The sequence below is a fragment of the Ochotona curzoniae genome, unplaced genomic scaffold, assembly GCF_017591425.1.
Source record: "Ochotona curzoniae isolate NIBS_2020 unplaced genomic scaffold, NIBS_Ocur_1.0 scaffold_4812, whole genome shotgun sequence".
Lineage (NCBI taxonomy): Eukaryota > Metazoa > Chordata > Mammalia > Lagomorpha > Ochotonidae > Ochotona > Ochotona curzoniae.
The window spans coordinates 1,330,393-1,344,995 of NW_024467124.1; the positions used below are offsets into that span (position 1 = coordinate 1,330,393).

Here is a 14,603-nt window from a genome sequence, read left to right on the forward strand (position 1 = left end):
CTATTTTCCCAGCCACTGCCACTCTACAGCACCACTCTGATCCCAATTCTATTTTCCAGCCTAATGATAGTTCAAAGAGTTAAAATGGTTCAAAGAGTTCTCTGAGGCTCTAGTGAATAGATAATAATTTTGTGGCACAAGCTTGAATGCATACAGATATATTTCTTTCGTTTTAACGCAAGCTGCAATCTGGTTTGTGAGTGTGTGTGTGTCATATGAATTCATCTTCAACATCCTGTTGGAAAGTTCTAACATATATGCAGTTGTCACAAGAATGAATTACATAAACTGGTCAGAGTTGGATGGCAAGTCAACTAACGATTTCTGTACATCAGATAACAGAGGGGATCTGCTAATGAGTCTTCGTGCATTAGAATCTGTAATGTCCCTAGCAGTGTAACAAAGTCTAAGAAAACTTGAGTCAGAATAAGCAGTCACTCTAAGCCTGTAAAGTAAAAGAGGTCCCCCAATGGAACACTGTCTCCTTTGAATGCTCACAAAGCCAGGGACAAAAATATAAGCCACTACAATAATTTAAAATAGTCAATCATAGCAAAGACTCTATCAAAGAGCATAAGTGAGTGATACATATTAATTATGTATGGTCCACCAGTGTATTATAAATGCTAACAGAGAAACCATAAAATAAAATCCTACTGAATCATAAATACTACTTAGTTTTTTATTTTAGCCATTTACATTAATAAAAAAAATTAATCACTCCATTACCAATAAATTCTTTCCTGCTAAATCTGTAAGAGATCTTAAGGAAGATTTAGATGGAGCTCTACACAGTGGCCTCGCAGCTAAAGTCCTCCACTTGAACACACCAGGATCCCATATGTGCACTGGTTCTAATCCCAGCAGCTCTGCTTCCCATCGAGCTCCCTGCTTGTGGCCCGGGAAAGCAGTCGAGGACTGCCCAAAGCCTTGAGACCCTTACACCCACGTGGGAGACATGGAGGAAGTTCCTGGCTCCTGGCTTGGGATCAGATCAGCACCAGCCATTGCAGTCACTTGGGGAGTGAATCATCAGACGGAAGATCTTCCTCTCTGTCTCTCCTTCTCTCTATATATCTGATTTTGCAACAAAATAAATAAATCTTAAAAAAAAAGAAAGAAGATTTAGATGGCCTGGAGCTTTAAAAATTGCCCAAAATGATCCAGTACAAGAGCCTAGTAACTAAATCCTTGCCTTGTATCCTCCAGGATCCCATACGGGCACTGGTTTGCATCCCAGCTGCTCCAGTTTCTCTTCTAGCTCCTTGCTTATGGCCTGGGAAAGCAGCAGAGGATGGCCCAGAGGATGCAGAGGGACCCTGCATCCACATGGGAGACCTGGAAGAAGTTCCTGATTCCTGGCTTTGGATCAGGTTAGCTCTGGCCATTGTAGTCACTTTGGGAGTGAAGGAGTAGTTGAAGATCTTTCCCTCTACATCTCTTTCTCTCTGTAAAATGTGCCTTTCCAAAAAAAAAAAAAAATAATAATAATAATTTTTAAATATTGCTGAAGAAGTCTTAGTAGACATCTTACATTTTCTAGCAATTAGAGGCCTAAGACCCACACTCAACTCCTGGAACTGGTGCGTGTTAAGGGATTGATGTGAATAACTCTGTTTTCCCAAAACAATATCGGCTCTAAAAAGATCAATGGAATCAGAGTCCAAGAACAAGGAATCCAGACAGGTCCCATTGAGGGACACACAGTGGTAGGTGGTCTACCAAAGGGACAGACAACCGGGGTTGGCCACAGGAGGGACCAGCGACCTCCAGTTTTCTCTTTATTTTCTCTATTCCTTCTGCTTATTCGGATCTTGAGGCCACCTGCAAGAATTCAAAGACAAACCTAAGGGAAACAAAGAACTGCTAGTGTGCTCCTTTGTTACTGCCAAGGAGCCTGTTTGGCACCCCTCAGGGAACTCTCTTTGCACTGTACGAGTCAACGGATATGCTAAGAACAACCTGCTCCATCCAAGTGCATATTCTGGAGGTATTACCAAAGCTCTCATTGCTCAAACTGTTGCACTGCATCCCATGCTGTCATTGCCTAGGGACTGAGATCAAAGGAAATGGCTAAATCGGTGTTTAAAGGCAACAGGATCTGAGGTGTTAGTATTAGTTTCAAAACCTCTGGGCCAAGAATATCTGAGAGGAAGGGACTGAATCTACTGCAACCAAGCAGGTGAAGCAAGGCACCTGTGCTCTGCACAGGACGATGTGATGCACAACATTGAAAGTCTCAAAAGGGAAGATACGTCTAACACCCTTTTGGTGCTGATAAGTTTGAAAATTTCCTAATGGTGTAATGTTTGGGAAATGCATTAAACACATGTTTTCCTTTGGCAGAGCTTTATTAGGATTAGGACACTTTTATTTTCTCTCCCTGGCAAAAAATCCAAAATTACAAAGAAATTACATGGCATTCAATTAGGCCTTTTGTCTTCATTCATTCTGAAAAACAGTCATTGTTAGACCAGCCTTCCACCTGCCCTCCAGTGTTCATGGGTCACTTCTGTAAGTCCAAACAGCTATTTCAATTCTGATGGCTATCCTGTACAGAACAGATTGATCTGGCTATCCTTGATTTAGGAGAAAATACACCAAGTGCTGGAAGAGGTTAATTTCAGATCAGTCCTGTTGCAGCCAGAATACTCCTTTTACTCTCACAAGAAGGAACTAACAAACAAACAAACAACAACAACAACAACAACAACAAAAAACAGAACCAGAGAAGGCTTTCAAATGAATGCCAGTCTCGAACAGTTAAGGCCCCATGCAAAGTCCTCTTGCCAAGACACTTGTCACTATCATTTCCCATCAGCAAATCTCACTCAGGTGTATTTAACATGAGTCGCTGGAGTGTCACAGTTAGGCAAGCATGGTGAATTAATATTTCAAAACCCACATTAATCTAAGTCTCATGATACTTCAAGTGGACCTGGTACAAGAGTGTGCTACTGAGAAATATTCCCAGAGTATTTGATAAAACACATGATCCTTTAAACCTGTACTTAGCCCAGGCTTCCCAATCAGCAGGGCTGAAAGCTGCCAGGACTGCTGATTGTGTGTGCATGTATGTTAGTTCCTCAAAGGATGTGGCAAGGACACAAAGGAGCAACACTAATATGTTTGCTCAGGACGACTGTCATCACGGACAGCAAGAGACACAGACGTACACATCACAGTGGGCTGAGCACACACACACAGGCCGAAAAATGAGGTGTGCTCTTGTGTTACTGAAAATACTGTAGATGAGACAACCACACTGTACGTGTTCAAAACACTGACATGGGACAACAATGAATCTTAATATAACATTTAAAGACGTTCATTAGGCAGCAAACAACCAACACATAGGCACACACAGACACACGTAACAATATTTTAAAGTGTTCATGAAAAATGGATTGAATAGAAGTTTATTCTAGTGCCAAAAAAAGTGCTAAGATTTTCTAAATCTATACAGACAAGGGGTGTTGAAAATTTTCAGTAAAATTCTCTCTAGTGAAAAAACTGCCTGGATTTCATTTTTTTTTTAAACTTGTTGAAGTACATTTATATTGCTATGTAAACAGTTATAAATGTCCTTTTTAATGAAAAAGAATAGCAGATAAAAAGAATTCTCTAACTTCTTATATATCGCTATATCCAGCCAATAGAAGGCTGACTTTTTTTTAAGATTTATTTTATTTTTATTGCAAAATCAGATATATAGAGAGAAGGAGAGACAGAGAGGAAGATCTTCCGTCTGATGATTCACTCCCCAAGTGACTGCTATGGCTGGTGCTGCGCCAATCCCAAGCCAGGAGCCAGGAACTTCCTCCATGAATCCCACGCGGGTGCAGGGTCCCAAGGCTTTGGACTGTCCTTGACTGCTTTCCCAGGCACAAGCAGAGAGCTGGATAGGAAGCAGAGCTGCTGGGATTAGAACCAGTGCCCATATGGGATCCTGGTGTGTTCAAGGGGAGGACTTTAGCTGCTAGGCCACTGCGTCGGGCCTGAAGGCTGACTTGATTAGCAGCTAATTCCACGCTGACAGCACTACTGGAATACCCATTTGCACTTGACTTCCCAGACACATACCAATATGTGGGTTATTAACCAAAATTTCCTTGAGTCATAAAGATACTTTTATAAACTCTGAGAATTATCAATTTAATTAAAAGCCAAAAGTAAAGCTAAAAGTCTCAAAACATTTTGCAAAAATCACATAAAATAAGTACATGCAACACACCTGTTATTACTGGGATAATTAAAAAGTTACAACCACTCAGGTTATAGCACAGATAACTCTGCATTACATTATTTCAGACACTTAAAAAAAAAAAACACAGGATGCCACTCACATAGCGACCTGAATAGTCAAACTCACAGACACAGAAAAACAAAACTCTGGTTGCCTTCAGTGTGGGAAAATGAAAGAATTTTGGAAGTTGATGAATGAATGTCACAATATTGAACTCTACCAGCAGAAATGGTTAAGATGACTTTTATGTTAAATGTATTGCACCACAATAAAAATAATAAAAATATAACCTGCTTCTCTTCTCTATTTTCTTGTTAGCATTATTATTAACCTGAAACTGTGCTATGTATATACATATGCATATTTTCTGTTTTCCATATAGTCTCTTCTTCTTGTACTTTCAATTATATAAGATCTTAAGGAAAAAAAACACACATCTGTCATTCTACCCCTGGGGCTTAGAACACTATTTCGCCAAAATGGGCACTTAAAAAAAAATCTATGAACAATGTTTTTAAAAAAAAGACAATCCTGGGACTGACACAACAGGCTAAGCTTCTAACTATAGCACCAGAATCTAATATGCACACTGGTTTGAGCCCCAGTGGCTCTGCTTCCCATGCAGCTCCCTGCTAATGGCCTGTGAAGGCTCCAGGGGCTTAGGTCCCTATATCCATGTGGGAAAGCCAAAAGCCATAGGCTCCTGGTTTCAAACCAACCTAGCTCTGGACAAGGTGGTTATTTGGGGAGTGACCCAGCAGATGCAAGATCTCTCTCTCTCGCTCTCTCCCTCTCTCTCTCCTGATTCTCTCTCTTCTGTCTCTGTAACTCTGCCTTTCAAATAAAGGTAACATAAGTATTTTTTTAAAATAGGTAATTTCCTTCTCTCAAGTATTTTGGGTTAATGGACAACTCTCAGTTCGGCCTTTTCTTACCCTCACCAATCTTAAGTGTTCAGTCATTAGCATGTCTTCATCATTCTTTCTCTCCTGGGAGCAGTTATTAGCAAGTTAACCAATAACAAGGATATATAAAAAGCAGTACCTCAAAAATAAAACACATTAAAGGTCCACTGTGAAAATTAATCTGACAAAATTGCTCATTTCTCTGCTTCAAGTAGCTTGTGGTATACAGGCTGCACATAATTATAAGAATGTAAGATATAACAGAAATCACAAACTAAATTGCATTTTGTTTAACTGTATGCTGAAGTAATTTCAACTCTTTGAAGTTACCCAACTATGGCTGAACTGTAAAGTTGAGAAATAATTGGATATGCATATAAATCATGAAGCTAGCTCCCAAGGATGTTCCATTTGGGGAAGTAATTCACATAGGCAGAGCATTTTTATCATCTTAAAAATGTTTTCACAAATAAGTTCTAACGTGGTTTTCAAACAGTCAGTGTAGTTATCCCTGCCCCTTGTTCGAGATGCAGAACTTGTGCGATCAGAGAAGCTAAGGCGGCCAGACCGGGTCTCACGTGTGGACTATAGATGCATGTCATGTAACTCCTGGACGCATGAGAAGCAAGGACTCCGGGGGTGTACTCTAACACAGGTATGGCACAGCCTGACTGTGTCATGAGACCACGTTCACCAGCCACGCAGGCTGAGAGAATACTGTCTGTCACGGTGGCAGTGCTGACTTGCAGGAGATTCTGCAAGTCCGCAGCAGAAAACTATGCTTCCCAGACTGATTTGTCATGTATGTAATATCTCTAAAACATCCAGGGTAACAAAATCAGGTGACCAATGTTTCACTCTTCTGAATAAAGTTGTTAAAAGAGAAAAATTAGTTTAAAATGGCAGATGACTTTTTATTGACCATTGCTATATGTGAAGGCTCTGTTCTAGGCATCTGATACGCGTGTTAGCCTGGTAAGGTTTCATATCAAATCCATGAGATGCCTTATGTTACAATCATCCCTGTCTCACGGCAGCCTAGAGAAGGTCAACAGTTTTTCTACAACACCATGTCAGTTCCGTGCAAAGGCAGAAATTACACCCAAGCAGGTAGTTCCAAAGCGTGTATTCTGAACCGCTGGCTCTCCACTGACAGATCTGTTCCTAGAAGGACTGACCCTCCAGCATAAAACCCAGGTAGCGAATCTGAGAGTCAGAGTCGGTCCTCAAAAGCAATCTATTTCACTGGAATCGAAACACACTATTCTACCTGCACCCTCTGCTCAGAATTATAAAGGTCACGGCAGAGCCCGGCTGGCCTGTACAGCAATACTTGATAAGCATGGTCATGGAGTATTAGAACAAGGATAAAATAAATCTGAAAGGCTTCAGGGTAGACATATACAATGCATCATTTCACGAGAAACAGAATAACAAATGAATTCTACATTCTTCCTATTAAAAACATGGTCAAGGTCTACTGGCTCAGTCCCTTCCTGCATATAAAAATCACCTTCCACAATGTCAATCTCTGCTTGAACAAATCTGCGCAGGTCCCCGCCTCGTTCTTCTGCGGCCCCTTTCTTACCTACCTTCCTACCATTCCCTCTTGGTGGAGCAAAGTCCCAAAACCTTTCCTATCTTGGTTGCTGCTCCGCTCTCCCCTCACTCCCCCACCTGATCTATGTCTTGTTATCTCTCCGAAAATAAAGGAAGCAGAAATAAATACAATAATTGTGGGGACCCAAATAAGCACTGGTGGAAGAGCGCTACCATTTCCTTCATCATGTGTTGTTTGTCTCCTAATGCAGTTTAAGATAATATGCAGGTATTTGAAAAAACGGAATTAAGTGATAAGTTTAGTTTGGCACAAAATTTTTGAAGTCCATATTTTTATACTATATGCATGTCCATGCCTTTTAAAAAGATTTATTTATTTTTATTGGAGAGGTAGATGTATAGAGAGGCAAAGAGACAGAGAGGAAGATCTGTCCAATGATTCACTCCCCAAGTGGCCACACCACATCCAGACCTGCGCTGATCCGAAGCCAGGAGCCAGAAGCCTCTTAAGAGTCTCCCACACGGGTGCAGGATCCCAAAGCTTTGGGCAGTCCTTGACTGCTTTCCCAGGCCACAAGCAGGGAGCTAAATGGGAAACAGGGCCACCGTGACATGAACCAGTGCCCATATGGAATCCTGGCGCATTCAAGGCGAGGGCTTTAGCTGCTAGGCTACCGCCTGGACCCTCCATGCCTTTTTAAAAGATCTTCTTATTGTGGTTACTTAGGGGATATGGGATATGATGTGCCTCCGTCACAGAGAGCATTCCCATAGATGATGTTGTCGATGCACATGCATTTAGGTGACTCTTCAGTATCTTCATATAAGCTACATCCAAATTGTCTTACTCTAATTTTACAGTTGCACATTTGGCCTTTTAAAGCACACAGGAGGAATTATTCCTATCAGACCTATCTGTTATTTCAGTTTGATCAAGGTCATTTGCCGTTACTGCTACAGAACGCTGATAGTTGCTCTCAGATTTATGAAGTCTACAACTTGCTCTGTAGGAACTCTAAATGCTCACAAACCATCCAAGGAAGTGTTCAGGACCAGTACCTGTAACTTAGAGCATGTGTCTTCGTCCTTTTATGCAGCACTGCTTTCCACAATTCCATGCAGATTGCCTGACTAACTGGTGATCCATCTTAGCTGCAAAAGTCTCAGCTCAAAAATGGGTGAACAGTAATTTTTCTAACAGCAGCAAAACTCAGATGACTTGACCTTCCTCAGTCACCTAATACTCTCTCTTTCTTATTCCTAACTTGGACATTCTCACATACCATTCTTCCCTCAATTTTTAAGACTGACTTTGAGTACAGCTTTTCAAAAAATATTTAAGATTTACTTTTTAATTTTTTTATTGGAATGACAGATATACATAGAGAAGGAGATAGAGAGAAAAACATCTTCCATCACTGGTTCAGTCCCCAAGTGGCCGCCATGGCTGGAGCTAAGCCAATCCGAAGCCAGGAGCCAGGAGCCAGGTCTCCCTGGTGGATGCAGGGTGCCAAGGCTTTGGACCATCCTCTATTGCCCTGCCAGGCCACAAGCAGCGCTGCATGGGAAGTGGAAGAGCCGGGATACGAAGTGAAAAGGGTGAATCATCACTAGGATTCCTTGCTTACGGCAAGTTTTTCACTTGCAGACACCGTGTTGGCTTAGACATATCAACTGAAAGTCAGTTTCCATCATGTAAAAGAGTTGCCAAGCCATTATAAAAGATTTTCTGTCTCCTCTAGAGCTACACATTTTTGCACCACCCCATAGTTACAAAAGCTTTCCTGAGAATACAGAGACACACACTGTAGTTAGGAAAAGCAGTAGCATATACAGCAATGTGTCAACAGCTGTGACATACAGGCAGAAAGACCAAACGAAGACAGAAAATGTGCAGGAAGAATAGCACTGGAAACATTCAGTAGGTGGGGCTGCCAAGGGCCAGAGTGGCACAGCTGACATCTCTCTCCACGGCAGGAAATGAAAGAGGGAAACTGTATAAGGGCATTTCCAAAAGTTCAAGGAAAATGGAATTAAGAGTTCATCTTATTTCGATGCAAAAAAGAAAAATGTTTGAAGTTCAGACATTTAAAGGGTTTTCAAGATGTTCGTGGAAAATGCATAATCATGAGATGCGATTTTTTTTGCACCTATACTTTAAATCCATTTCCCGCAAACTTTGTCAGAGGGCCTTATATATTGTCAAATCCCAAGCAGGATTCTTTAATCCAAAAGTGAACTCATACTATATTTATACTGAAGGAGTATACATGCAACACCTTCAGCTTCCCAGTGTGCTATATGAACTCACAGTATCTTCCCGGAGAAATCACAGCTAGGTTTCAAACAAGCAACACAGCTGAAATCAGTTTCCATGCTGGAACATTATATTGGTTATGGTATATTATTTTCATTATAAGAAATGATAATACAGGAAATTATTTCACAAAAAGCAAGGAATCTATTCACTTACAGAGGGGATGACAAAAACATTTTTAAAGATTTATTCATTTTTGTTGTAAAGTCAGATATACAGAGAGGAAGAGAGACAGAGAGGAAGATCTTTCGTCCACTGATTCACTCCCCAAGTGACTGCTATGGCTGAAGCTGGAGCTGATTCAAAGCCAGGAGCCTGAAGCCTCTTTCAGGTCTGCCATGCTGGTGCAGGGTCCCACAGTTTTGGGCAATCCTCTACTGCTTTCCCAGGTCACAAGCAAAAGGCTGACTAGAAAGTGGGGCCGTTGGGACATGAACCAGTGCCCACATGGGATCCCCGTATGTGCAAAGTGAGGACTTTGGCCACTAGTCTACCATGCCAGAGCCAGGAATGACAAAATCTAAAGAAGAAAGGAGAAGACTGGAAAACTCCTTCTCCTCAGAACCACCAACCACAGCAGCTCTGTGAACCACAGTAGCAGTTCCTGCTCCAGAGGACCCACTTGGACCCAAAGGACAGATTGCAAATCAGAGGCAAGACATTCAAAATAGGCCAGTGCAGAATCCAAAAGGACAGCTATTGCAGTAACAGCATCTATGCCCCTAAACAAAAAGATTAACAAAATGTATTGAAAACTTCCCCCATGAGTACTGGAGTTGCAAGAAGAATGCCAAGGTTTAATTATTTCTCTGACCCAGTTCCACACAGAAGGGCAGGCTGTGGTAAGCAGTTATCCCTCAGTATATGTGGTGGGGCTACTTCCAGGATTACCCATCCACAGTCACATCCATGGATGCTCAAGTCCCTTATATAAAATAGTGCAGCAATGGCACAGAGCCTGTGCAGCCTTCCCATATCTATATTTTTATGATATCTAAATACAGTGTCAGTGATTCAGTGATTAGAATGAATTGTTTCTGGAATGTTGACAAGGATAAAACAGGCCATACTTGTTCAGTAAAGACACATTTTAAACATTTTCATCTGTGATAGGTTGAATCGATGGATATGGAATGATGACTATATGTTTAGAACTTAGAAACAAAATGAAACATTAATATACATGTATGGAACTTCCTCTCATAGCACGCAATTCATCATGGGTGGAGCTTTAACCTGCATGAAGGAAGGACACTTGAGTGTCCCAATGTTACTTCTTTCTCCACCCAGAGAGTATTAATGTAGAAACACCATCACAACTTCTAGTGGGAGTCTTCTCCAGGTTTTGATTGTTGCACAACTTACAAGTCTTTCCAGTGACTAGCCTCATATTTAAATTACACAATAACGGCTTGGAGCAGTAGTCTCATGGCTAAAGTCTTTGCCTTGCATGCACCAAGGATCCCATATGGGTACCAGTTCATGTCCTGGCAGTCCCAGTTCCCATCCAGCTCTCTGCTTGTGGCCTGGGAAAGCAGTCGAGAATGGCCCAAAGCCTTGGGACCCTGCACCCAAGTGGGAGACCTGGAAGAGGCTCCTGGCTCCTGGCTTCAGATAGGCACAGCTCTGGCCACTGTAGCCACTTGGGGAGTGAATCACTGGGCGGAAAATCTTCCTCTCTAACTCTTCTCCTCTCTGTATATCCGACTTTCCAATAAAAATAAAGTAAATCATTAAAAAAAATAAAATAAATTACACAATAAGTTTAGTACAACGAGTCACAATGAGGTTTAGCACAATAGGTCTAACACAAGCACCTAAAGAATGCATGAACCCCAACTCACCAGTTTTATTGAGGGGTTCCAAGCTACTGGCCAACAGTGCCTCCATTAAAAAGTCATCAAATAAAACATGGCTGAGGTCCCAGAATGGTAGCCTAGCGTCTAAAGTCCTCATCTTGCACGTGCCAATATCTCATATGAGTGTCAGTTTGTATTCCGGCAGCCCACTTCCCATCCAGCTCCCTCCCTGTGGCCTGGGAAAGCAGTCAAGCACGGCCCAAAGCCTTGGGACCTTCACCTGCGTCAGAGACCCAGAGGAGGCTCCAGGTTCCTTGCTTCATATTGGCTCAGCTCCAGCGGTTGTGGCCACTTGGAGAGTAAATCATCGGATGGAAAATCTTTCTGTTTGTCTCTTCTCCTCTGGGTATATCTGACTTTGCAATAAAAATTAAAATAAATCTTTAAAAAATAAAAAAAAAAACATGGCTGAAAGCTATCCCTAGTGTAGACTATTGTTCCAAAGTCCCTGTGAGTTACAAGCATATTGACCATGAACTAAGGGATCTGAGGACGAGGGCAGACCCATTAAAGGAGAACATGTCTGTGAATATCATGGACTGTTTCTTCGATGAATCACGTAGAAATTCGGAGGAAGGGCTCAATTAGGAATAGGAAGAAGAGGTGGAGACAAGCTGAGTGATACCAAGCCTAGAATTCTATTGTTCTCAGGCTATAAGAAAATTCTGTTTGCACACAGAATACGCCCAGAGGTGGCACAGGCGTGTGAGTCAGTGGGCGAACCCAGTACTTCCATGACAATTAGTCAGACATTCCCATACACTCACCAGCACACTTGGTTCTTGTCCTGAGAGCTGGTCCAGGAGAGCCAGTGCCACCTTCCCCTGGCCTGGTGAGGAGTACACTGATTTCATATTCTGTGTCTGGATCAAGGTGCCCAATTTTATAACTGGTGGAATCCACAGGCTGCCGGTCATTCCAGCTCCCACTGGCTGTGCAGTACTCCACCTCACGGGCCACGATGGGCCCGTCTCCGTTGATGGAGTTGGCATTGAGCTGGATCCACAGGTAGGTCGCTCCCACGGAGGCCAGCTGGGGTGGAGCGATGGGAACAGGTGGCTCTGAAAGGCAGAACAGAGTGTCATCCCTCAGATGTCTTCAGTTCAAACAACTAAAACAGCACCAGCTACTAAAATTTGGGAAATGAATTGATGAAAACCTTTCATTCAGGATAACAAGAGAAGGCGTAATGATGAATGTCCTCACAACGTCAAAGTCATGAAACAAAATATCTTTAAAATCCTAATTTGTTCAGGTAAGTGTATCCCACTCCCCTAAAAATCTGAGATACCACATCTGTTCAGATAGCTGCTACACAGGTATCAAAAGACTTTTACTCTTCTGCATCGAAAGTAACTGGTGGAACTGTCATTGCCTGACTAATAGACTCTTGGAAGCATAATATTGTCAACCTCCTCATCAGGAATGCCCATGAAATCATCAGAGGTTCTCAACATCATTAAATTGAATTTATTTGTATTTATATTCCAAAATATTACCACATTCCAACAAAGTAGAAGTTATAGCTTTTCTCATCATAAATGCATTTCTACAATGACTCATTTCCCCCAGAATTCCCACCATGGACTCACACAGCTACTAGAGACAGGTATTCTTGATAATGAAATCCACTGAAGCTATAGTTCAGGGAACTTTCAGGAATGAGTCCTAATAAAGCACCGAATATAAATGAAAGATGTGAAGCAAAGAAAAAACTGTGGACAGCTAAATAAAGCTCAGAAATCAGTAGAAATACACCTTAGAACCTAAGAAAGCCCCCTTCCGTGTTTACACCCTAAGATGGATTCTCATTCCATATGCCTGACAGACAACGTTTCCGTGAACAATATTCCTAGTTAGATGCTGCTTAAATGTTTCTCCAAGTACCAAATGAAGGTGCTTCACATGCCAATGTGCTTCTGTATGGTACCACAAATGATAAATGAGATCATAGTACAAAATAACGTTTCTGCCTCAATGACACATCATCACAGAAAAAATAAATTCTCGTGACTTTTTTTAGCTTCCACATGCGATCTCTGCTTTTCCGGCATGCTTTCGGCTCATTCTGTTCATGCAAATGCATGGAAAACAATACCTACTACCCTACTCATGTAATTTCTCTTCATCTACTGTGTGATGGGCACAACTCACTGATCATAGCTGGGATGTATCCTGATCCCAGGATGACTGTCACACTATGACATCAGCAACATCCATTGCTTCGTTGGCTTGGGATGTTTTGGCTGTTTTTATAGTCAAGGAGTGAGCATTCATTTCTACTAGCTTTTTAAAAGAGTTGGAGGAATCTCATTAGACTGAGTAAAAGCAAGACATCAAATTTCGAATGATGTTTATTTAAAAGACTCCAAACATAATGTTATTTCACTAAAATATTGTTCTTACTGTTTGTAAATTAAAACTGTGTGCTGGCTCCATTTCTTTAAACAGTCAGGATTGAACTCCTTTACATTATTAGACGGCTCCTTAGCATAAGGCAGGAGGTGGGCTTTGTTAAGCACATGCTAACGCATGTATGCAGCTGGACTGAAACAGTGCAGCATTTTTAACTTGAAAACACAAGGAAGAGCTGTTGAACTCTGCAACCCAGGGGCAAGCTCACAAAAGGTTGTGTATACATCCACTCACTTCAAATACTATTCCTAGTAACATAAAATAAATACGATCTTAACGTGTTTTATCTTAAGGATATTTTCTGTATCAATTTCACAATAAGAAAAATATTCAGATACTGTTTTCTCAAATCAAATGAAAGATGAAAATCAAGACTGGGAACGACTGGGGCTGACATTTGAAAAGACTTTGAGTTTATATGAAAGTCAGTATGAGGATAGGTCAACGCTTAAACTCTAAAGCAATTTTTCCAAAGGAAATGAGGGGAGAGAAAGCATGGAGAGGGGAGGGTCTTAGCCAATTGAAAGCAATTTAAATTGTTTTCCTTCTTAAAGTATTTTGTTTTTTAACATGGAAGGCAGAGTGCTAGAGAGAGGAAGAGACAGAGTGAGATTTTCTGTCTAATGGTCCACTCTCACAATAGCTGTGCCAGCACCGCACAGCCCAAAGCCAGGAGCCAGGACTCCATCCCAGTCTCTCAGGTGGATGTCGGGGCCCACCTCTGAACCATCTGTTGCTCTCTGAGTCTATTAGGATGGAGCTGGAGCAAAAGCAGGGCAGCCAGGACTCGAACTGATGTTCTGATATGAGCTGCCAGCATTATAACAGGTGGCTTAACACACTGTGCCACAATGCTGGACCATAAAATATTTAAATACCAGGCCCGGTGTGGTGGCCTAGTAGCTAAAGTACTCGCCTTGCGTGAACCCAGGACCACACATGGGCACCAGTTCTAATCCTGGCAGCCCTGCTGCCCATCCAGCTCCCTGCTTGTGGCCTGGAAAAGCAGTTGAGAATGGCCCAAAGTCTTATGACACTGCACCCACATGGGAGATCTGGAAGCAACTCCTGGCTTCCGATCGGTGCAGCTGTTGCGGCTGCTTGAGGAGTGAATCATCGGATGGATGATCTTCCTCTCTGTCTCTCCTCCTATCTGTATATCTGACTTTTCAATAAAAATAAATAAATCTTTTAAAAAAATATTTAAATAGCATGATAATAATTCAACAACAAGCCAGTAATCAAAGAATTTATATACATATGCACATGTAGATATGTCTAATGGATACATGTACGTGATT

At 41.7% G+C, this 14,603-nt stretch overlaps 1 protein-coding gene across 3 annotated transcripts in view; it reads right to left on the reverse strand.

Moving 5' to 3' along the window:
- PTPRM (protein tyrosine phosphatase receptor type M) overlaps positions 1–14,603 on the reverse strand; it is a 773,655-nt gene that overhangs the window by 387,238 nt on the left and 371,814 nt on the right. For all 3 annotated transcript variants that reach the window (XM_040970558.1, XM_040970557.1, XM_040970559.1), the window contains one exon: positions 11,655–11,948. In XM_040970558.1, coding sequence (XP_040826492.1) covers positions 11,655–11,948 — 294 coding nt within the window. The remainder of the gene's footprint in view (positions 1–11,654; positions 11,949–14,603) is intronic.